This window comes from Staurois parvus, unplaced genomic scaffold, assembly GCF_062004578.1.
Source record: "Staurois parvus isolate SC_StPar_1 unplaced genomic scaffold, SC_StPar_1.0 ptg000244l, whole genome shotgun sequence".
Taxonomy (NCBI): Eukaryota; Metazoa; Chordata; class Amphibia; order Anura; family Ranidae; genus Staurois; species Staurois parvus.
In genome coordinates this window covers 6,559,443-6,582,302 of record NW_028318040.1, presented here as the reverse complement: position 1 = coordinate 6,582,302, position 22,860 = coordinate 6,559,443, and the positions used below count along the sequence as shown (strand labels likewise).

The window sequence follows — 22,860 nt, the reverse complement described above, 5'->3', positions numbered from 1 at the left end:
GTTCTGATAAATTTCTTGTGAACTCCAACCATGATAATGCCTTGCTGCCAGCCGTGGGGTTTTCACATAAAGGTACATCTTTCTGCAGTCTTCATAACAACCTGTAAAATAAGTTTAAAAACCAGCAAGGTGAGTGGAAGTCATTATAACGCATCTAGGAAGTATGCATGCCTTGCAGGATGTATAAAACCTATAGGTGGTTTAAAGCTGAGGTAAGGGCAAAAGCTAGTTTTGTACATTTGCACATTAAAAAAAAAGTTGCGCTTGTAAATGGTGCCCCATTTCTGGTTGCTGCAGCATATGGTATACCTTTTATTCAGCCCACACCGCCCCTGTTGGCACCAAACATCCGGCACTGAGAATTGTAGTTCCAGGTGCAGTACAGATATCACGGGAAGCCTCACGCTCTGCACTTCATCCATTCAGGGGAAAAAAAACAAACCTTTCTTTTCATTCTTGCCACAGTTGTTGTGTGATAGGAGGGGATGCTGATGAACATCACAAACTCCCTCCTCCTATCACAGAAAACCTTGTATTCAGTGGAAAGTTTGAAAGAACATTTTTATTTTCAGAATGAATGAAGTGCAGAGCGTATGACCTCCTGTGATAACTGTACTGCACCTTTGGACATTCGGTGCCATTCAGTGCCGGCTCAAAAGAAGATTTTCCAAATGTTGCACCAGCCAGAGATGGGTCACACTTCATTAGTGGTAACCTGTTTTTATTGTGGAAATATACAAAAATATGTTTGGCCATACTTCAGCTTTAACTTTCAAGCCCCCACCAAAAAATGAAATATTGTTTTTTGCTGCACTGGGCTTTAACATAATGGACAAAATTTTCTTTCCATATCTTTATTTTTTTTAGTTACGTAACTTTCTCTTTTCATGTTTTGCTTTTCACATTGCTGTCTACTTTTTATTTTCCTAAAAGATGGCCATACATGAATCAGTTTTTTCGATCAGCCAGCAGGCTGAAAACCTGAAAGAATTGCCCCATCCACACAAGAATTGGATGGAGGAATCCTCCCCACTGTGTCATAGTATTCTGACGGTGGAGACTCCTCCGATGTCAGAATACAGTAATCAGTGTTTCCACAACTGGGACAGATTGGTTCGTTTCTTCACACTTGATATTCCATCTCGCGCCTCTTTTGGTCCACTATATATTGGATGATCTTAGAACTCACTGATACCCCTGTTCCTTTTGGGCCCCAATGTGTTCTGGTGAACCTTAAAGTGGTATTAAAGGTTAGACTTTTTTTAAAAAATAACAATCTTCTTCTCAGGTCCCCCGCTGGTGCTCTTTTCTCCTCCCCTTTGACCAGTGCCCTCAACAGCAAGCCGTTTGCTATGAGGGCACTGGTTTGTGCTTGCTCCCGGCTGTATGCGTCTATAAGACCCATAGAGCTGTGGCTCAGCTCCACCCCCTGCTCTCTCCTGATTGGCTCACTGGCTGTAATTGACAGCAGTGAGAGACAATGGCCTTCCCTACTCTCCCTCCTCCCTCCATTTATTTTATCCCTTTTCTCCTTCATCTAGGCTGTCATTTTGCTCATTTTATGTTTGTCATTGAAACGATTCCCTCCATTTCTGCAGGAACCAGGGGCGGACTGACCATTTGGAAACTCAGGCACTGCCCGAGGGCCCGGGGTCAGTAGGGGGCCCCATGAGATGCCCCTGGTACCTTTTTCATAGGCTTTTTTGAGTTTGGGCAAGGACACAGGGGCCCCGAGATCCCCTATTGCCTGGGGGCCCCATGAGTTGTCAGTCCATCCCTGGCAGGAACCCTGCTTGTTTGCCTACTTGTGATGCTACTATTCTTTATGTACACTTCGGACCTTTAACCTACAAAGCTCATGTCCAGGGGTGCACGTTTATTGTATCCCTTATTTGTAAAATCTAATATACATATTGAACATGAAGAATACATAGTTGAATAGAATTTTTTTCTAAACCACAGTTTAGTGTCATTTTAAAGTATTTCGGTAAATTTTTTCAATTCAAATAATAAGCCAATTATATATACTTGCTCTGTGCAGTGGTATTGCACAAAGCGACACCAGTCCTCCTCTTCTGGAGTCCCCCATCAACACGCTTGGCTATTTTTTTCCCCGTGTGACCCAATAGCAAACTGCATGTTATGGGGACTGAGAAGCAGGCTCAATTCCGAGCCAGGCTGTGTGTGTCTATTGGCACACACAGCACTGCTTGACCGTGCCCCCTGCTCCCTCCTCATAGCATTTTATAGACAGCAGCTCGAACTAATGGTTTTTGCTGTTGCATCGGTTCCTGTGAGTAGGTGTAGAGTGGAGAGGAGAAATCCATCCATGCACAGCGCTGGATTGTTTGAAGGCTCAGGTAAGTATTTAGGGAGGTGGGGGAGCACAGCAAGTGGTAAAATGTTTTTGACCTTAAATTGTTACTAAACCCAGGACCCTGCATTCACTATATCTAGTCTCCCACCGTACACAGAACATGGAAATGCAATTATTTTAGTAAATATAAACTGCTAAATACCTTTTCTCATCAGCAGTTAGAGCAGTCTTGTGACTTCTATCAGTGTCCAGCTGATCACTGGTTAATCTTGTAGGAGGAGTTTTCATTAATCTCTGACTGCATTACCCCTGACCGTCTGTGTGGACAGTGCCGATTGGCCCTGTGCTAATCACATGCACCCTCCCAAAGAAAAAAAAACTTACTAGCAATACACACTAAACTGAGCATGTGCAGAGTGTTTCCTAGGGCTCTGTACTATCAGCAGATGAATTGTGGACAGTATAAGAAGGGGAGGATCAGAGAAGACAGGATCAAACAGCCTTTTTACACAATGCAGAGGATTAACCCTTTAGGTTCCACAGTAAATATAACAAGCTTGCTTTACTGCATATGCAGACTGATTTTACTGATGTGGATTTAGCAGCACTTTAATGCAGGGAATGCATTACAGTAAAAAACATTTTCGTTTTAGAACCACTTTAAGCTGAGGTCATGTAACCAAGTACATTTGTTCTTGTGACCCAGTCAGTGTAGGAGTTTCTACAGGACTGGCAGTTAGTATAGACATTTTTACCATTTACTTTTGGCTGCAATGTGGTGAGGAGTTAGCGTAGCAATAAGTCTACTGCAAAATGAATTATGTAACATTTTAGCTTTACCCTTTAAATTTTGCTGCTGATGAACCTGAAGTACTCTGTGTAACACTGTATGAAATATCCCATCAGTGTATAAATAGTACCTACAGTATATGCTATTTATAGATTTTATTTGTTACCATTCTTTTGACAAAAAAAAAAGTTCTGCATTGTGACCTTGGCTTTGACAGCAAGTATTTTTGATGGATGTGGCACTTGTTTTCTTGTTTGTTTTATGTTGACACAATTGAGAGTTGTGTAGTAAGCAATGGTAATATAAGAGTGAAAGTGGCTACATAAAACAGGATTTCAGAATGAAAATTAGCTGGATTGCTACAGTGTGGTGTAAAATGGGTATTTACACAGGAACTTGTATGGTCTGTATTACGGAAGTCAGACAAACATTGACTAAAATGTGTCATTTAAAGTGAACTGTGGCCAAGGCGCAGACAGTTAATTATTTACATATTCGTAACAATATTATACATTACATCTATATTATAGGCATTGACCACCACTGTGGAGGTAACATATCACCTCTTCTTTACCTTCCAAATGCCCTCTGAAAAGTGAACCACCGTGTTTCACACTTCAGAGGATTACAGCCAGATATGTGAAAGAGCCCTTAACCCCTTGGCGCCGGCACCTCCCGGCCCTTTAAGGGTTCCAGAAGCTGGGAGGTGGGGCGGGGTTTTAGGGTCATGTGACCGCTGTGATTCGCTGTGATCACATGATTGGGAAAGGTCCCAATCGAAAGAGGAGATCGGGACCTTTCCGTGAATACCAAACATGTGCTGGGAGCGCGCAGGGCACACACTCTTGGCACATATTTTTTTTTAATAGAACGTAAATAGCCAAGATGCAGGGAAGCCGCACATTTGCGTTCGGCCGGCCAGCTTTATTAAAAACTGATCAAAATACACTCACATTTAAAAGTGTCCACATGGGACACTACAGGATCAAAGACTCATTATACAGTATAATTGTTGAATCAAAGTGCATAGATCCCTTATCCAAAATGGTGGCACGTGCACTTCCGGTGTACGGCTTGATGTCATCGGCGTGTCCTACGAGTTACGTCACGTCACGTAACTTCTTCAGGAGTACTACATTTGTATTTATAGTACTACGCTGCATTTTTTTTTTGATCTATGGTTTACATGTGGGAACACAGTATATGCTACCTGCAATATTTGTTTCATAAGAGGTCCATTGCCCTAGGGGTCTCTCATATACATGTTCTGGGGTATTTCCTCCCAGATCTGGACCAGGCAATCACTGAACTCCTGGACAGTCTGAGGTGCAACCTGGCGGCGTCGGATGGACCGAAACATGATATCCCAGAGGTGTTCTATTGAATTTAGGTTAGGAAAGTGTGGGGGCCATTCAATGGTATCAACTCCTTCATCATCCAGGAACTTCCTGCATACTCTTGCCACATGAGGCCAGGCATTGTCGCACACCAGGAGGAACCCAGGACCCAGTGCACCAGCGTAGGGTCTGACAATGGGTCCAAGGATATCATCCCGATACCTAATGGCAGTCAGGTTGCCATTGTCTAGCCTGTAGAGGTCTGTGCGTCCCTCCATAGATATGTCTCCCCAGACCATCACTGACCCACCACCAAAACGGTTATGCTGAATGATATTACAGGCAGCATAACTCTCTCCACGGCTTCTCCAGACCCTTTCACATCTGTCACATGCTCATGGTGAACCTGCTCTCATCTGTGAAAAGCACAGGGCACCAGTGGCTGACCTGCCAATTCTGGTGTTCAATGGCAAATGCCAATCGAGCTCTATGATGCCGGGCAGTGAGCACAGGGCGCATTAGAGGTCGTCGGGCCCTCAGGCCATTCACATGTCTAGAGACGCGTAAACGTCTGTACATGTTTATGCACACAAAAATTCTAGAGTGATTTTTCCAACTCAAAGAAGAGTTGTAATTTACATGAAAATTGATGAGTACAATAGTGACCAGTATAGCAGATTTTTTATCTTTTTTTTACTAATCTAGACAAGGTGCTAGTTTACTGACCATTGAAAGCAATGTGCTTTATTCAAATCAGTAAAAAAAATGCCAGAATGCCTAAAAATGTGACATTTGTGGCACCCATGTCCAAAAGCCATTGGCAGCTTATTGCTTTGAAAATCAAATATGCAGTCACAAACATACTAATATGATTAAAAATGCTGACATTTCTAGCAATACTGCTGATGACGTAGGCATGTTTCCATTAAACAAAGTAGTCTTTGCTGTGCTGGGTCCAAAGCTATGCTGTTTTTTAATGTAAAACCATAAAAATGGAAACTTCAGCTGGAGTAACCATGCTTCCTGACTACTTGACTTCTTGTGGTCAATGTGTGAACCTGTGCTGCGAAAGTGAAAGTTTTATGTCTTTGTGCTTGACTTCCTGTGCTGTAGTATGGTCTCATGGAATGTTGCAGCATCACATCAAGCATCAACATCATTGTGTTATGTAAGTGATTTTCTTTATTAAGTGTGCTTTACAAATATGAAATATTTTGCATGACATGGTATGTTTCTTTACTGGGATTCAAGATACCCCCCCCCCTTATCTAATACTCACCTGAGTCCAAACTCAATCCAGCAATGTGCACAAGAGCAGAAGCTCTCCTGGCTCTCTCCCTCCTCATTGGCTCAGACACAGCAGGAGCCAAATGTCAGGGCAGGGCTGTGGAACGGACAGGTAGGCCTAGTGGCAGGGTAACGCACTGGCTGACGACAACCACCACCAACAGACTGAAGTCCCTCAGGGCGCGGAGTCTAAGTCCCAGGCTGCCCTTCACCAGGGCCCCTGATGGTGGGGATGGACTTGACGCAACCAGGGACCAGGTCGCGGCCCCCGAGACACCCCAGCTGCGGTAATGGCCGCCGCCAATGGCGTGTAGTTGGTGAGAATGACAATAGCGTAGTCAGACAAGCCGGGTCAATGACAACAGGACAAAACAGTACAGAACAGTAGACAGAGAATCACAGGTCACGGGCCGGGTTCAGCAACGGAAGGTCAGATCAAAGGGAAACGCAGAGAATGGTCTTAGTCACAAGCCGAGTCAGAATACCAGAAGAGTCACGAGCGTATACACAGAGCTGTAGCAAGACAAAGACACAAGACACAAGTGCAAAGAGCATGTGCAGATCCCAGGCTTATATGTACTCAGCCACACCCCTCTGGGGGATGGACCTCAGAGACCTGAAGGCATAAAAGATTCCCATCATGCTCAGCAGAAATCCAAGATGGATGCTAGCACATGGAGTAACATAACCTCTGGGAAAAGGTAGGACCTTGACACCATAGTACTCTACCTCACATGCACAGGAGTGATGTAATCGCTGCTCAGCCATTAAAACGGCTGAAGCCTGCAAACCCGGAAGGAAGAAGTCAAGATGGAAGACCTGTCAGCGGTGACAGTGCGCCACTGGAGGGCTTCGTTTTAAGGTAAGTCTTTCATAATGTGCTAGTATGTGATGCATACTAGCACATTATTCCCTTAACTTGCAAGGAAAAGTTTTTTTTTCCTTTTTTATACAAGAGTTTACTACCGCTTTAAGGGTCAGCATGTGGATGACAATGTGGTTATGTGTGTTAGGAATTCACTTGTAGAGAGTGGAGACCAGTGACTCAAAACTTCAAAGAGAAATCGAGTAGTCCAAATCACAATGTACAGAATCATTGTTAGGTTTGGAAACCAGGATCAGTTCAGGCAGTGGAGATTCGGCAGAGTTGGTGTAGGCTGCGGAGAATCAGCATCAGGGTCACAAGACAAGGTCAGTTACAAGTAGCAATAAAAGTATCTCAAAACAGCAGACAGGATTATGTGTGAGGCACAATAATCTGGCAAGGAAAAAGGGTGGACTTAAATAGCTTGCCAATCAATCTGATTGGCCACATTGCAACTGCAATTCAGTTCTGTAGAACTATGACAATTCAATTTATTAAAGTGGAGTTCCACTCAAAAGCAGAAGCTCTGCTTATTTGCCTCCTCCCCTCCTCCACTGCCATATATGGCACCTTTTTGGGGGGAGGGGGGAGAAGGTACCTGGTTTTGACCCGGACCCAGAAGTTCGACCTGCTCCTTGTTCCTGCAGTCTCCTGGGAACTTGTCAGATAGCATCCTTTGGCTGAAAGTAAGAACAAAAGGATATGACAGTCAGAGATCAAGTCATTTCTCATTGGGTAGGGGGCAAGCAAAGTATTTAAGTACTTTGGTTCTTACATATGACTTAACACAAGAATCGTATAGTCTTCAGACTTTTTGCCACTGCCGATGAAAGACTTCCATCAATAGAAACACTGACATGTAAACAGACTCCAGCCGGGAGTTTGCCTTAATTTTCTGTTTGGGCTGTCAGCTTTCTAGTACAACTAATTCCAGTAGCTGTAAAACCTCATTGTGAGAGTAGGAAAGTTAGGTAAAATAATTAAAATAAAAGTTTGTTTAAAAATATGTATTGTTTCTTGGATCTAAGATTTGGAACGTGTAAAAAAAACATTAAGAGAAATATAAGGAAAAGAAAAAGAAACGAAAAGGGATGATAAAAGAAAGAATGAGCAAATTAAGTAAGAAGAAAAAGTGAATAATTCCCAGCCAGCTTTTTGTGTAACATTATGAGATTTTGTTTTTCGTTGCTGCACTATTAATGACAGGTGATTTTCATGTCTTTGCAATAGTCATTGTGGCCTCCAAGAAATCATAAAGTTTAAGAGACTAAGTATGTTTAGGAATATCCACCGGTGACTCATTCAAATGTACTGTATTTGCATTTGTGGGTACATTTACGTTGGTTACAGAATGTGTCATGGTGAACACCCTAGTCCAGAATCTTTTAACTTTGGGACAAGTTAATCAAATATGATTGATAAGGGACGTTCAAGTCAAACCGTGACTTGTAATTTTACAGGTATAAAAGGGATGCTAGCGTGGAGATACTACACAAAGTAGTAAGTGGAAAGTGTCCTATTACTGATAGGCGGCGCACATGTTGCAGGCCAGCCCATTTCTCAAGATGGCAGACAACAGTGTTAGCGCGTGCATGGAACAGTGTGTGGTGATGAAGTCTGAGACGCTCAGTAAGATATTTGAAAGGTGTAAACATTTCAAAGATGGCCATACGTCCGTCAGTGATGATCCCAGCCGTTGTGGTTCTCAGCCCACAGCAGTCATTCCTGTGAACATTCAGAGGGTGGAACGCCTAATACTGGATAATCGACGCATAACCTGTTGTGAAATTGCACAAGAGACAAATATTTCTGTAAGAACGGTGAACACAATGATGACGGAGTGAAACAAGGCTGTCTGAGGATGGTTCAGGTGTACTGAAAAATCTTTCTATGCTGAAGCTTTCCAGGCATTAGTTAAACGCTGGGATAAGTGTATAAATATAGCAGGGGGGTATGTCAAAAAAAGACGAGGCACAGGATCACACCAGTCCAGCTGCTCCGGCTCCCACAAGAATGCAGAGGGTGGCACAGCACCCCGTCCACCAGAGCTTCATGTTAGCAGCTCTGCTAGGTCCAGCAGCTCTGTGAGCAGATAAGAAGAGCCCTGCCGCTTCCAACTGGAGCTGTGCCGCACACCAGCTCTGGTAAGTGTAGTCCATACAAGTACCGGGGAGCAAACAGAGAGCGCCCTGATGACTCTGTTTATCCACATTGCACTGCGTGGTAACTAAGGGCAGGGACTGAAATGCTTAGCTGAGGCTCCCTATTGGCGCTTCTGACAGCTTGGCACCCCCAGTCGTTTCCTGTGCAGAGAGAGAGAAGGGACACATCCTCCTTCACATATTACCGCCATCTCAGTTTTTGTTTTTTTTACCTCAGAGAAGACCCGTCTGCTCCCTCTGATGCTGGGGCACACTTGCCCCCATGTTATTATTACTCGCCAAATGTAAGCAAGCGAGTGGAAATTTTGAGGCCTGTGTTAAGTCCAGTTAGGTCATGGCAGCCAAATCAGAATTCTCTTTTTACTACTTTGAGATATGTTAACTGAAAAATTATATTCAGTTGTTACTATATGTTATGCGTATATTTTCTTTTTTTAGCTCTCAGTTACTACATATAACCCACATTGTTGCTTTTCAGTACACCAAACACATCTGGTTTTTCAAATGTAATTTGTCTTATAGCAAAACATAACACTATTTAAAGTTTCACCTGCAACTCCCACAGGTTTCATTATTACTAAAGTATCTTATGAGACTACAAGTATGTACAAAATTTAACCCTTTCGCTGCCAGAGCCATTTTTTGCACTTGTTTAAAAAATAATTTTAGACCTGAAAATTGCATAAACTCCCAAAACATTATATATTTTCTGAAAGCAGACACCCTTGAGAAAAAAAAGTGGTAGTGCCAAATTTTTTATGTTGCACGATATTACTGCAAAGGTCTAGGATATTCAAAGTTTCAGTAAAAAATACACTAGAGTTAATGTTAGGGCACACAAATGCAATTAAATTGCCCATTTTGTTTGGTAAAATATAAAAGATGAGATTGCACCGAGTAAATAGATACCCAACATGTCAAACCTTAAATTTGCGCAAGCCCGCGAAATGGCGACAAACCTCAGTGCCCTATATTTTCTATAGGTGACACTTTAAAAGCCCCCTATATAGTGGATATAAAAAGACTACACACCCCTGTTAAAATGTCAGGTTTCTGTGATGTAAAAAAGTGAGACGAAGATAAATAATTTTAGAACTTTTTTCACCTTTTAATGTAACCTATAAACTCAGTTGAACAACAAACTGAAATCTTTTAGGTGGAGGGAAGTAAAAATAAAAAATTAAATAATATGGTTGCATAGGTGTACACACCCTCAAACTAATACTTTGTTGAAGCACCAACAAGATATGTAACATGTATATCGCAATCGACGTGTTCACGTGCAACTGCCCCGACGCATGTGTTTCTGTTCGTACGTGTATATATGTGTGGTGGGGGCTTGAAAATTTCTTTGGGGGGATTTTAAATGCTGTCTAACTTTAGTTTTTTCCAATTTAAAGAACTGTTTACATTTTTTTCATCACATAAAGGACAGCATCCCAGCTGCTGTCCCCCGCCACCTCTATGAGCGAGAACTGAGCCATAAAAGACTGCTGTTCACTCTGTTCTTGGTCTTCAGTGAGCAGAGAGATGGTGACTATCAGTCACCGTCTCTCTGCTTGGCCCCTCCAGCACTCATTGGAGCGCTGGGCTGTGGGGGGGGTGGGAGAGTGCAAACAACAGCGCAAACGTGGTCAGGAGAGTGTGAAGGGGCTGGATGGGGGTGGTGCCGATGGGGCTGAGGGAGGGGTGTCCATGTCCCATGTCTTAACTCCTGCTGAAGGGGATTTAGCTGATGAGGGGTTGGAGAGGGTTAAGGGGAAGAAGAGGATGAGAAGAGCTGTCCTTGCATCCTCAGAATCAGACCCAGGAGGGGTCCCTCTTGGCAACACATAATCAGTTTTTTCAGGTGATGAGATGGTATCTGATTTATCAATTTCTTTATTATCTATGGATGAGGGGGAGTCACATACTCTGAAGAGAGCTGTTTTGGGTAACGAGAGTGTGGTAGAGGTTAAGAAACGACTACCCCAATCATCCTGATGGCAGTTCCCGCTCAGTTCCCGCTCAGTTAAAGGTGGCGACAATTAATGTCGCCAGCAATAAATCTGTAATATCTCATGATATGGCCTTATTTTTGCTCAGTGAGTTTGATGCCATCTAGGAAAAAGGGAGTGGAGATGTGGTCCCTCCTTTTGGCCTCTTGCAGCTGAGCTTTGTAGCAGAGTTTAAAAAAGTTTTAAAAAATGTGCCGACGGGTAGTTGAGGTAGCAATGAGGAGATGCATAGTCTTAGATGTGTCTGTTAGGGGGCAGGACCTGTGCCTGATCAATATCTATGGACCACACTCAAAATGGTCACAAATCACAAAAATCAAGCCCTTCTGGTTTATGTCCCAGCAGGTTGTCTTTGGAGGTGATTTTAATACCATAATTAGGCCTGAAGACAGAATAGGCTTCATAGACAGGCTGTGTTATGAAAACGTTTTTCTCTAAGAGATTGTTACACAGGTTTTTTTTAAAAAAGGAGAACGCTGCTTTCTCGGCTCCTGGGTTGAGGGTGGTTGAGTTCTCTGACCACTGTATGCTGTCTGTGACTCTGAATGCCTCAACACTCCACCTAGGGGAATGGGTGTCTGAAAACTGAATTTGGCTGTCCTGGAAGATATAGAAGTAAGACAATCCTTTGAGGATTTTTTTCAGGCACAGCTTGTGACACAAAGGACAATTGGACTTTTCAAGGCCATAAGTAAGAAGAAGCAGATTGGAATATAAATTGCCTAACAGCATTAGCAGAGGAAGCTTGATCGTCTTGTCTCTTATGGAGGAGATCCAGGGGAGATCTCTGAGGTGAAGCTTCTTTTTAGGAAGTATCAATTCTCCGTAGAGGGATTATGGGAAATATCACTCACCTGATCCTTACCAGAACTGTAAGCAAGGCATAGCAGCTAAGACAGTTACTGGACTGCAAGACAGTACAGGTTCACCGATGAAATCAAGATCAGGGATTATGCAGACCTTCTGGAAAGAAAGGACCTTAGTCGGGACTAGATGGAAAGCTTTCTGGATTCTACTCCAGGATTGGAAAATGGTACATTGCTTTTTATTGATTTGACAGAACCAATTTCAGCGGATGAGGTAGTTTGTGCTATAGACAAGCTGGCTAACAAAAAATCGCCTGGGCCAGATGGATTGACAGCTACATTTTTCAAGTGTTTTAAGTCCATTCTTGCTTCCTTTTTAGCTGAGGTTTTTAACAGCTGTCTAGTAGAGGGTTCACTCCCTCCATGAGGCAATCCGCGGTGATTCTTCTTTCAAAAGGTAAAGACCCCTTAATGATTGAGAACTGGTGCCCCATCATTCTTCTCAATGTTGATAGAAAGATTTTGGCAGCTATTCTATTTTGGAGCTTGTCGTCAGTAGCAGGCGATTTGTTGTCCAGCCATCAGCACTGTTTGGTCCAAGGTAAAAGTACCTTTTCAGCAGTTTTGGCTGTCCGGGAGGCTTTGGAGCGTTGCAGGGCTGCTGGATGAGTACTTTCTGGCATTGGATCAGGCAAAAGCTTTTGATCGAGTGAATAAAGAATATCTGTGGTTGCTACTTGGTAGATACGGCCTGCAGGGGAGGTTTATAGATTGGCTAAAAACAGTATATAGAGGGGCTGAGAGCTTCCCACTTGTTAGTGGTTGGGTTGGACAGCCTTTTGAGGTTGGCTCTGATGTGCATCAGGGATGTCCTTTGAGCCCCTGCTATATGCTTTCGCAGTCGACCCCTTTGTAAGAAGGCTAGAGGGTGGATCATTGTGCGGAGTGCCTTTGGGCCTTGCTGGTGCGCCGCTTTTGAAGGTCGTGGACTATGCTGATGATGTGTCTGTTATTATCTCTGGAACTGAGGATGCACAGGAGGTGGTCTCTATGATAGAGCCAGAAGCCTCAGTGTACTGCTCTAAAGTCAACCATGAAAAGAGCAAAGTTTTCTGGATGGGTGAGGAGGGTGAAAGCTTCGAACTTCCGAATACCTTCCTGGTGCCCCAGCAGGAAATTAAAGAGTTGGGCATTAAATTTGGTCCTGGTGACTGTGGTCATCAAAACTGGGAAAGCAGGCTTGTGGATGCCAATGCCAAAGTAGCAAGCTGGAAGAAATGGAGGCTTTCCTTGAGGGAGAGGGTTGACTTGATCAAAACTTACCTGATCCTGATCTTTTTATATGTCAGCTTTGTCTGTATCTTGCCGGTATCTCTCTATGCAAGGGTCTACAGCTGTTTTTTTCCAACTGTTATGGGGAAATAGGCTGAACCTAATCAAACGCAATGTAACTTACCTGTCCAGGTGGGATAGTGGCCTAGGAATGATAAACCTAATAGTTTTCTTTTCTTTGCACTTTTAACGATTTTGTGATGTTCAAAAAAACTTAAGTAACAAGCTATCCTAAACGGAACAGCAAACTGAGACACTGTACAGAAATGTACTTTTCATACAGTTCAGAAAAAGCAGTAAACATCAGTATTTTTACATTTTAGCAGCAGTAGCATACATGACATCCTAGAGAATAGGAACCATTTCCCTTTGTTGTTACTTCATCTTAGAGAATAGGAACCATTTATCTGTGTTACTTCCTTGTAATAACAACCCTGGGATTTATTCAAACTAGCTAATTGTGTATGCATGGTTTGTCACTCTAGTCTCATGTGACTCATGGAAGTTGGCAACTCTCATGATAAGAAAATCTCCTAAAACTCAAAGTGAACTTATTGTGTAAAGGAGAAGTAGGACCAAAGCTCTTTTGGCTATGCTTCCCCTATGGATCACAGGAGTGCACTTAGTTCTGCTCTCCTCTGACCCATTTTCATCTGACAGAGGGCAAAAGATCGTAAGATCTAAGGAGCACGGCCCTCTGTTTCCTCTTGTACCGAATTGTATTTTTGGTGCATGGACACGTAGGATAACACTGAGCTGCTTCTACAGGCAAAACACAAAACTCCTGTAGAAACAGCAAATTTTAAGCCCAGTGTGCATGGAGCCTAAGTAGGTTGTCCTCCTTTTTTTGTATTCATTGGTTTTCCAACCTGAAACCATGTCAGTCAGGAAAAGGCCAAGCAGCATAGAAAGCTGTAGCAAAGCTGCTTTGCTTTGGCAAGGATGGCAATCAGAGGGTCACTAGAGTCATGGAATGGCTAAAAGGCCAGTTTTTCCTATTTTTATAAGAACATCCTGTTTTGTTTGGCTTACAAAATCTTAAAGGTCTTGTTTACACCACAATTTCTGCATTCACAGTGCATTTCTGCATGTGTGTTTACATTCGTTTGTGGTGTATTTTCAGTGCATATGCAGTGTGTTCTTATTTTTTCACTTATTTCAATGTATTTTCTTTCAGGAAGTTGCATTTACATGCGTTTGTGTGCATGGATGTGTATCTGTGTACTTGTGCATTTTCGTTTGCATTTGTTGTGTGGAAAAAATGCAACATGCTGTACTTTTTTTAGACGCACATGAAATCACTGCAGTGGTGTAAACTAGTCTCATTGGAATACATTATTTCTCTTGTATATGCATTTATGCTGCATTTAAAAACATAACTGACTGCATCTGGTATAAATGAGCCCTAAAAATTCAAATTTACACTCACCCCTTCTAGCCTTTGACCCTTCATCCCTTCTTCCCTCTCCTTTCCTCATCAACTTATCTTCTTTCCTAACTGCTCTATTCCATTGTTGCATACTTAATTGTATAGTTCCTTCTATGCTATATCCTTTCATCAATTTAGGCCTGGTTCACACTAGTGTGATTTCATACGTAACTTGAGTCACACAGAATCACAATCTGACAAGGAAATCGCTTTATTCTGTATGGTACCCACTCACATCAATGCAGCACAGTGCGGCACATTTTTAGGAAAGGATCTGGTGCTAAATACTGGTGCAGCATGATTTTGGCCTCAAACTTCTGTGGAAATGCACCAAAAAAAACACGTGCATTTTTTCAGGTTGTTAATGCTCCTTAACAACCAGTATGGCAACCAATTCGCATTACATAATCACATTGAAAATCGGATCAAATTGCAGCAGCCCTAGTGTGAACCTAGTCTAAATCACAGGTCATAAAGTTTCAAAGGAAACCTTTATGGCCTCCCTTTATTTGTCACAGTGATGTCATCAAAGTATTATTTGAATATATATTTCCCTTCCAGTATTGACCGCTTCTGTTGGATATGTTGTAAGCGAATTGTCATTTTGTTGTTCCATCTGATGACACTGTGTTGTGTATGCTTTGTAGATTTAAAAAAAGGTATTACAAAAAAACCAAATTTAGGCCTCATTTACATAGACAACAAGGAGGCAGTAAAATTAAGCAGTTGAGCCCAACCTAAAACACAACATGCTGCAGCTGCATACACATGCTGCAGCCACCATGCTTTGCTTCATGGCCGCAGCAAATTTAATTTGGCATGCTTAGTTTGAGAGGGTTCACTGACTGTAAAACTCGCCCATTGAAGCCAAAAGGGCTGCAACACAACACTGCTGCATGGTAATTAAGTGCAAAATCCCCCTTCAGCAGAAAAAAAAAAAACAGCCAAAAAAAGGCATTTAGGAGGCGACAGTATCACCACCTGAATACCTTAGAGTTGCTGCTCTACCACTCTAGGAAAAGTGATTCACTGCGGGTTGCTTTTCAGAGGGGCAGTAGGGACTGGTGTAAACAAGCCCTTACAAACAAAATCTTTGCAACTTGACTTCACCGATTCCCGCCGCCCTATAGTAGAAGTACTGCTACAGGGCGGCAGGGCTGCACAAAGTTGTGTATATACATATATATGTTTGTGTGTGATTTACATTTCCAGGTAGGGGGCATGTGTGCGCTGCCCTACCCATGCCGCCATTGGCGGCTAGGGATGTCAATCACTGGGTCTGAGCCACAGATTCCCTGTTGGCACCCGGCGATCGCCATGTAAAGCTGACAGGAGAGAGACCTGTGTGTAAACAACACAGGTCTCTCTCCTGTCAGCAAGGACATGCTGCTTTGTATTTCTCTGCACAGCAGAGAAATACAAAGCAGCATGTCTCCATAGTAAAACAGCTCACAGCACACATAGTAAAACACACAGCACACAGTTAACCCTTTGATCGCCGAAAAGTTAACCCCTTCCTGCCCAGTGTCCTTAGTACAGTGTCAGTGCTTTTTATTAGCACTGATCACATATTAGTGTCACTGGAGATGTCAGTGGCAGCTAGTCAGTTCTCATCCATCCATGTGTCAGAATACCCGCAGCAGTCCTGCTATAAGTTGCTGATTGCCACCATTACTAGTATAAAAAAATAAAAATTCCAGTATATATACCACTATTTGTAGATGCTATAACTTTCACATAAATCAATTATTTTGCACGTCTTGGGATTTTTTTTTAGCAAAGACATGTAGCAAAATACATTTTGGCCTAAATTTATAAAGAAATTAGATTTTTTAAATGTTTTTGTTAGATATGATTTATAGCAAAAAGTCAAAATAACGTTTTTATCAAAATTGTCGGTGTTTTTTTGTTCATAGCGCAAAAAATAAAAACCACACAGGCGATCAAATACCCCCAAGAGAAAGCTTTATGTGTGTAAAAAAAAAAAAAGGATATACATTTAATTTATGTACAGCGTTGCATGACCGCACAATTGTCAGTTAAAGTAACGCAGCGCCATATCACAAAAAATGGCCTAGCCAGGAAGGGGGGTAAATCCTCTGGAGGGCAAGTGGTTAAATGCTGCAGGAGTGAATAGGCACAGTGTGCAGACCCATAAATCGAATATAATATATACAATAAAAATAACACCTTAAAACTGCAACCTGGAGAAGCCTAGTGGAACTATACATGTAATCTTAACTAGCATGCTGCAGTTGGAAAACCTCCGACCACACTTTACGTTTACCAAAGGCAGTTGTCACTTCCTATTATTACACAACCAAATTACAGACCGCTGCAACACTGATATGATGTTTAACATACCCACAAGATTAGGAAGAATATAAAGCATATCTCAATACAAAGCTGGGCGCTGTTTTCCCCTGAAATAGCTGTGTCTGGGGAAACCCAGCCTGTAGACATTCAGCCTTCTATCATTCTCCAGCCCTTTGGCAGACAAGCTGCCTTCTACGACAGCCAGTTATTTCAGATCAGGACTTGTTAGTTCACATATGCATTGGCTTTGTTTCTTCCTTAGAGGAATATTATTTTGGTTCCAACTTTGCCACCAGGACCACTTCTGATAAGAAATGTCTGGACTTTGGAGGGATGTACCATGGTCCCAGTGGTTTCTGCCAGTTCTGAGCTGATTGGACCATTGTGTTGCTGATTCCCAACCTTGCTGATTTGTTTGTGCTTTCACAGAATGGCACATCTGAAAGTCTGACACAGATTTTCTGTGTGGGAGAGACCATGCTGATGCAGGTTGACTAACGTGTCTTTTTACTATGTTCACTTTTGAATTTAGGGCTCATGTGCACAGGGCGTTTGAAAAACCTTTCTGACTGCTGGAAACTGCTAGAAAACATAGATTAAAAACGTCAGTTAACTACCGCGTTTATGCATGTTTACCTGCGTTTATGCGCGTTTGCATTTAGAAGCATTTTTAAAAGATAACCTCAAGAGACCCTCCCAAATGCCCAGAATGCACTGAAAAAAAGTAAATAATTAACAATTTCAGACATTTTGTGAGAAATAGAGAGAGCAGTATGTGTTGAGATGACCTGTCTTTTCTGGTTGTATTCACTATGGATCCCATCATGAGAATAATGCAGCACGTTCTACCATTATTTCCTTCATGCGAAACCTGGAACTGACTGCGCTGGTGTACTAGGTCCATTTGAATACATGGAAAATGCTGTGCATGCATTTTGATGAAAAAAAAGACTCTGGATAGCATCTGGAAATGGGCGAGCCCAAAAACGCGTCTAAATGCAAACATGCATAAACACGTTACATGGTTACAAGCATTTGGAACGCCGGTAAACTCTACTTCTGAATGCAATTTTTGTGCTTTCAAAAAGATGCCTGTAACCTCAACTGCCTGTAAACTACTGTAAACGACTATGTATACATGGACACATAGGAAAACATAAAGGAGAGTTCAGGGGCTGCTGGAAAAAAAAGCTCAACTGCTCCTAAACTTCAGTTTAGCAGCTGCAGTTTACATGAGCCCTTAGATTTCATTTCTTGGGCAGATACACTTATTTTTTTAACCCTATCTTATACTCACCAGTCACCAATCTAGCAAGATCTTGAATTTTTGGCCTACTGAGTGCTACACAATATCTTACAATCTATTATGTTGTGCCAGCGCATGTGTGTTCATTTCTATGAAGAGCTCATAGTAAGAAGATGGGATTTAATGGAGATTGCAAAGTACATATGAAGGCACTGGGGGAGATTTACTAAAACTGCAGCACTCGGAATCTGATGTAGTTATGCATGGTAGCCAACCAGGTTGTAACTTCTGCCTGTTCAATTAAGCTTTAGCAATAAAGCCTGGAAGCTGATTGGTTTCTATGCAGAGTTGCAGCAGACTGTGCACTCTACAGTTTTAGTAAATAGCCCCCACTGTGGGCTCTGAATAGCCCACACAGCCAAGATCTGACTGAATTTGGGACAGGTAAGTAGAATAGGTGTGGAGGAGGTTAGTAAAGTAGGTGTAAATGTAAAAAAAGTGCAGTTACCATTTTACTTCTCAGCCAAGGTTCACACTGATGCAGTGCGGGAAACAGAGCGATTCCTTTGCATTTCCTGCACCACATAGCAATCGCACTGTGTTCATGTGATCTGCTGCGGGTGTCAGTTAAAAGATAACGACACCTCAAAAGCAGGTCGTTTGCCTGAATCAGATTGCATGGTTATAAATACCCATGCGATCTGATTCCAGTGGGCTTTTTTTTTCTTGGCTTACTTGTTGCTGGGCATAAGAGAAATGTCAAAAACTAACTACATGCATTTCTGCAGAATATTTATTGAAGTCTATTGAACCAAAATGCGCCATTTTGTGTATAAAAAAGTCCCTGACCCTTTAAAAAAATCGCACCAGTTGAAAACGCGGAGATGTGCACTTCACCCATAGGAAATCATCTTGAATGGACTCTAGTACATTTCTGCAAAACGCACCGCAAAACGCTTAGATGTGAACCTAGCCTAACACAAAGCAGGTCAGACCCCTATGAACTGACATATATGCTGGCCAGTTGATGTCATTGGGATTTTGATGACCTGTGTTTGGAATGCATATTAAACTCTGAAAAGCAACGCCCATCAACATGAGCCCTAAATCTCTTAAAGGGGTTACCAAGTCATTGTGATGAAATGCAATACACTGTATACAGTATGTAGTTTATCAGTACTGTGCATGCAAAGGGGTACCCCTCCAAAACACCACTGCCCAATGATGACAGGCTAGTCACTCCCAGTGCACAAGAAAGGATACAACCCAGAGGCAGGAGAGTCTCCCTCCTGGGGTGCTGAGGTTCTGGATGGGGGGAGGGAATGCAGCTGGGACTCTTCTGTCACAGCATTTCCCTTGGTATATCCTACCTCTGCGGGACTAATCTGTGAAACTGATCAGTTTTTTGAAGCTATGCCATTTTGATCAATAGGACACTGCTATCCATGTGACAGCTACCCTCTGCACTTTTTATCAGCAGCTCCAGAACCTCTCCTGATATGCAGAGGGCAGATGTCACAGTGTAATCTGCAGTGCTGAGTAAGTAATGTAACAATTTAGTACTGCTATTCATTAATGTAGCAATAAAAGCTTTAGTTGTAAAATACTGTTACTGGTAAATTGTAAATAAAATATAATTTGTGTTTTTATGTAAGGTTTTTTTGGATGAGTTATAAGCTACTTTAGCTCCCAAATAGAAAAATAAATTGTGGTTATCATAATGATAATGAAGTTCTGGCTGGAGCTCAAGACCTATTTTATTATACTCCCCTCAGTCTACTACACTGTAGTCCATAATTTCCTGTGATATTATTGACTGTCTGTCCATCTTTAGTTTTAGTCTAAATGTGGGCAGCCAAAGCTTTAGTTATAGATGGCTGTCTGTGGATAGTTTACATCGCACTCTAGCTTTTTATGTCTTTCAAGCTTTTTAGCTGTGAACTCTTCACATGATTTCCAAGTTCAGTCTACTTGCAATTTTGAAGGACCTTTAGGCATACCTCTGGATTATTCGATTGTAAAGATGAGGTTGGGTGTCCTCTGAATTCATCTCTAGCTGAACTCTGAGTCCGAACTTGCTCATTTGGTTCATTGGAACCAGCCCAAGCTCATCTCTACCCAGTTATTTTAAATGAATGGGAAACTGTATTAGGTTTTAGGGAGGTAAGGTGGAAACGGAATCACTTAAAGACAGTAAGCAGGTAGTAAGGGGGGAGAGATTGAGAACCAAATTGCATAGGTTGGGGACAAGAAGGCTCTCTTCTCCACCCTAAAATTATGTCAAGCAGGCAGCATCAGAGCTTATGCTGGGCTAGTTTGGTTTTGCTAAGTTGTTGCATAAGAGGACCTCTTACTCAGAAGTAGAAAAACATTAAATCCAGCAGAACCATGTTTTCCAGACATGCTATGAGTTCCCCTGTTTGATCCATCATTAATTTAATTTACTTTATTTTGACTTTCGAAAGTGAGATGGGGGGGGAATGTGGCACCAGGTTCTTAACAATATAACCTAATATTGATTATTTTGACTGAAACGTTCATTCGGTCCTGCTAGAACATCCTTGATGCTGTGCCAGCATTCAGTCCTCATGCACACTGGACGTTTTTACAGCTGCTGTTTTTGGCTTTTGACATTTTTTGCTACAGTCAGTAAACTCCACAGCATGTTATCCTATGTGTCCATGCACACATAGACCTTAATCAACGTTTTTGGCAGGGAAAAAAACCCCCAGGACTAGTGAGTTTCTAGATTAGTTTTTTAGCTGTAAAAACGCTCTAATGCTAAAAAAAACACAGTAAATCCCGGCAAACCAGCATTTTCGGACTTGTTTTGTCCCAAAAAAAAAAATTTAGTTTTGATACAAAAAAAATAATTTTGTTTTGGTACAAAAAAACCTCTTAAAAATGCAAACGAAAAAAACGCTGCTAAACGCTAATACAAAAACACTAAAAAACTCACGGTTTTTACGTCACTTTACACAGCTAACATTACCAGCGTTACTAAAATGCCCAGTGTGCATGGAGCCTTAGTGTGTGTGAAACAGCAGTCAATCTGTTTTGTTTCCTTGCACTAGATAAAGAAGGTTTCAATTTCATTTCAACAGCTTTCAGACTGTATCCTCCTCACCCATCATTGTCCCATTCTGTCAGTGTCCACTATTGAGAAGACCAGCAGATATCATGGGCAGTGCAGTCTCCCACATTTTCCTACACAATTTAATTGTATTAGGTTTGTTAAATAATAGCAAATATAGTTTTTGAATAGCTTTTAATATTTTTTTTTACAGGTAAAACATGGCAAGACATATGTTTGAGTTGGATGACCCAGTAAGTATTAAGTCTGATTTTTAAAAACTATCATAATCATTTTGCTATCAAAGGTGTTTTTGAGTTGTTTTGCACACATGCTAAAAAATTCTTTTAGGCCTTTAGATTAGTTAAAACTCCCAAACAGCATGTTAGACCCCTAATGTCTTCCCTGCACTCATATTAAACTTATCTAGCCTAGATTGCATTCCATTAGCTTCTTACCCAGCCACATCAGACGGAGAAAGTGACAGCGTCGGACCGATGCTACATCCACCTAGGTAAGTATAATTTGGGGGGAAAAAACTATTCCCATACTTCTATTTTAAAGCGGAGCTTTCTGAAATGTTCACATTTGCCTAGGGTACCCATAAAGAGCAGTTTTACTTATCTAATCCCTCACAATCCCAGCAGCTGGCAATTTCCTCTGACGCTCTTATTTGTGGGCTGGCCCTGAGTGTCTTCACTTACAATTCAGATCTGTTGGTTCTGCATTGTGCAAGATGACATCAGAGGGACAGAGCACTGAGGAGAAGTGACTTTGGGGAACCAGTCAAACATGGAGGAAGAATGGTTCCCTAGGGAAAATGAGCACTAAACCTTTGCAATACAGGGGTAGCCCAAATGCAATTTACCCTGAGTTCAGCATTAAAAGATAAGTTCAGCTTTTAAGAAAAAAACTAATAAATGCAACCAATGAATGTTCCCTGCAGGAGCCTGGAAAGCATTGCACCTGCGATCAGTGGATTAGGGGTGCAGTGTCAGGCTTCTGCAGACAAGCCCTGCAGCTTTCAGCCCATACCTTCATACAGGCTGACTGTTTACAAGTTGCAGGGCTTGTTGAACTACAAGACCTATCGCCAGCGCTCTCACAGTCCATTTAGAACTACAATCAGCCACAATTATGGTAGTTGTAGTTCATCCATTCACAGGATGCTGTGAAGGAATGACACGGCCATGTGGGGGGAGCCCCGCACAGCCCCGCTGTTTTTGAATTGTGACAGCATTTGCAGGGAGAAGACTGCTCGCTTGCACAATGCAAGAGACATCAAGGGGACAGACTGCAGGAGCTGGAACATTTTTACATGTTTCACCCTAAACACGGTGTTATTTTCCTATTTTGATGAAGAAATTTTGCATTGAAAAATGCTGGTGGGTAGGATTTGCTTGCAGAAGAAACTTGATTTACTAACACTGGAGAGTGCAAAATTTGGTGCAGCTCTGCTCTGCATAGAAATCTTCCCCTAAATGTTTCTTGTACAATAAAAGCTTATTATACTGGTCGTAGATGGATTGAAATTTGGCTAGTTTAACAGAGAACAGATAAATGTTGATCCACGTGTAGCTCTATGTTGGTTCATATATTAAACAATGCGCTGGTTGAGGCTGGAGCTATAACTTTTTGCTTTGGAGGGTTTGCTTACACACAAATGAATATGGCTGTTCAGTTGGTACACTGAGAACCTAGATCTATAATAATTTGATCAGATAGGCTGGACACATTTTCTTTTGTTTTATCATTGACAGTCAATAATAGGCAGAACTATATTCATAGAAATAACTAATCATCACAGCTCTTAACTATTCACATCCACGTAGCAGAAAAACTTGAATGTGCAGCATGGGTGGATTATATTCACTCATACATTTTGTCAGTTATATAAGGTAAC

At 41.9% G+C, this 22,860-nt stretch overlaps 1 protein-coding gene across 3 annotated transcripts in view; it reads left to right on the top strand.

Annotated features, from left to right (window-relative positions):
- Positions 1-22,860, top strand: part of NFKB1 (nuclear factor kappa B subunit 1) — a 161,907-nt gene that overhangs the window by 10,090 nt on the left and 128,957 nt on the right. For 2 of the 3 annotated variants that reach the window (XM_089680539.1, XM_089680538.1), the window contains exon 2: positions 21,172-21,211. The exons of the other annotated variant lie outside the window; for it this stretch is intronic. In XM_089680539.1, coding sequence (XP_089536665.1) covers positions 21,179-21,211 — 33 coding nt within the window. In that variant the 5' untranslated portion in view covers positions 21,172-21,178. The remainder of the gene's footprint in view (positions 1-21,171; positions 21,212-22,860) is intronic. 3 annotated transcript variants of the gene reach the window in all.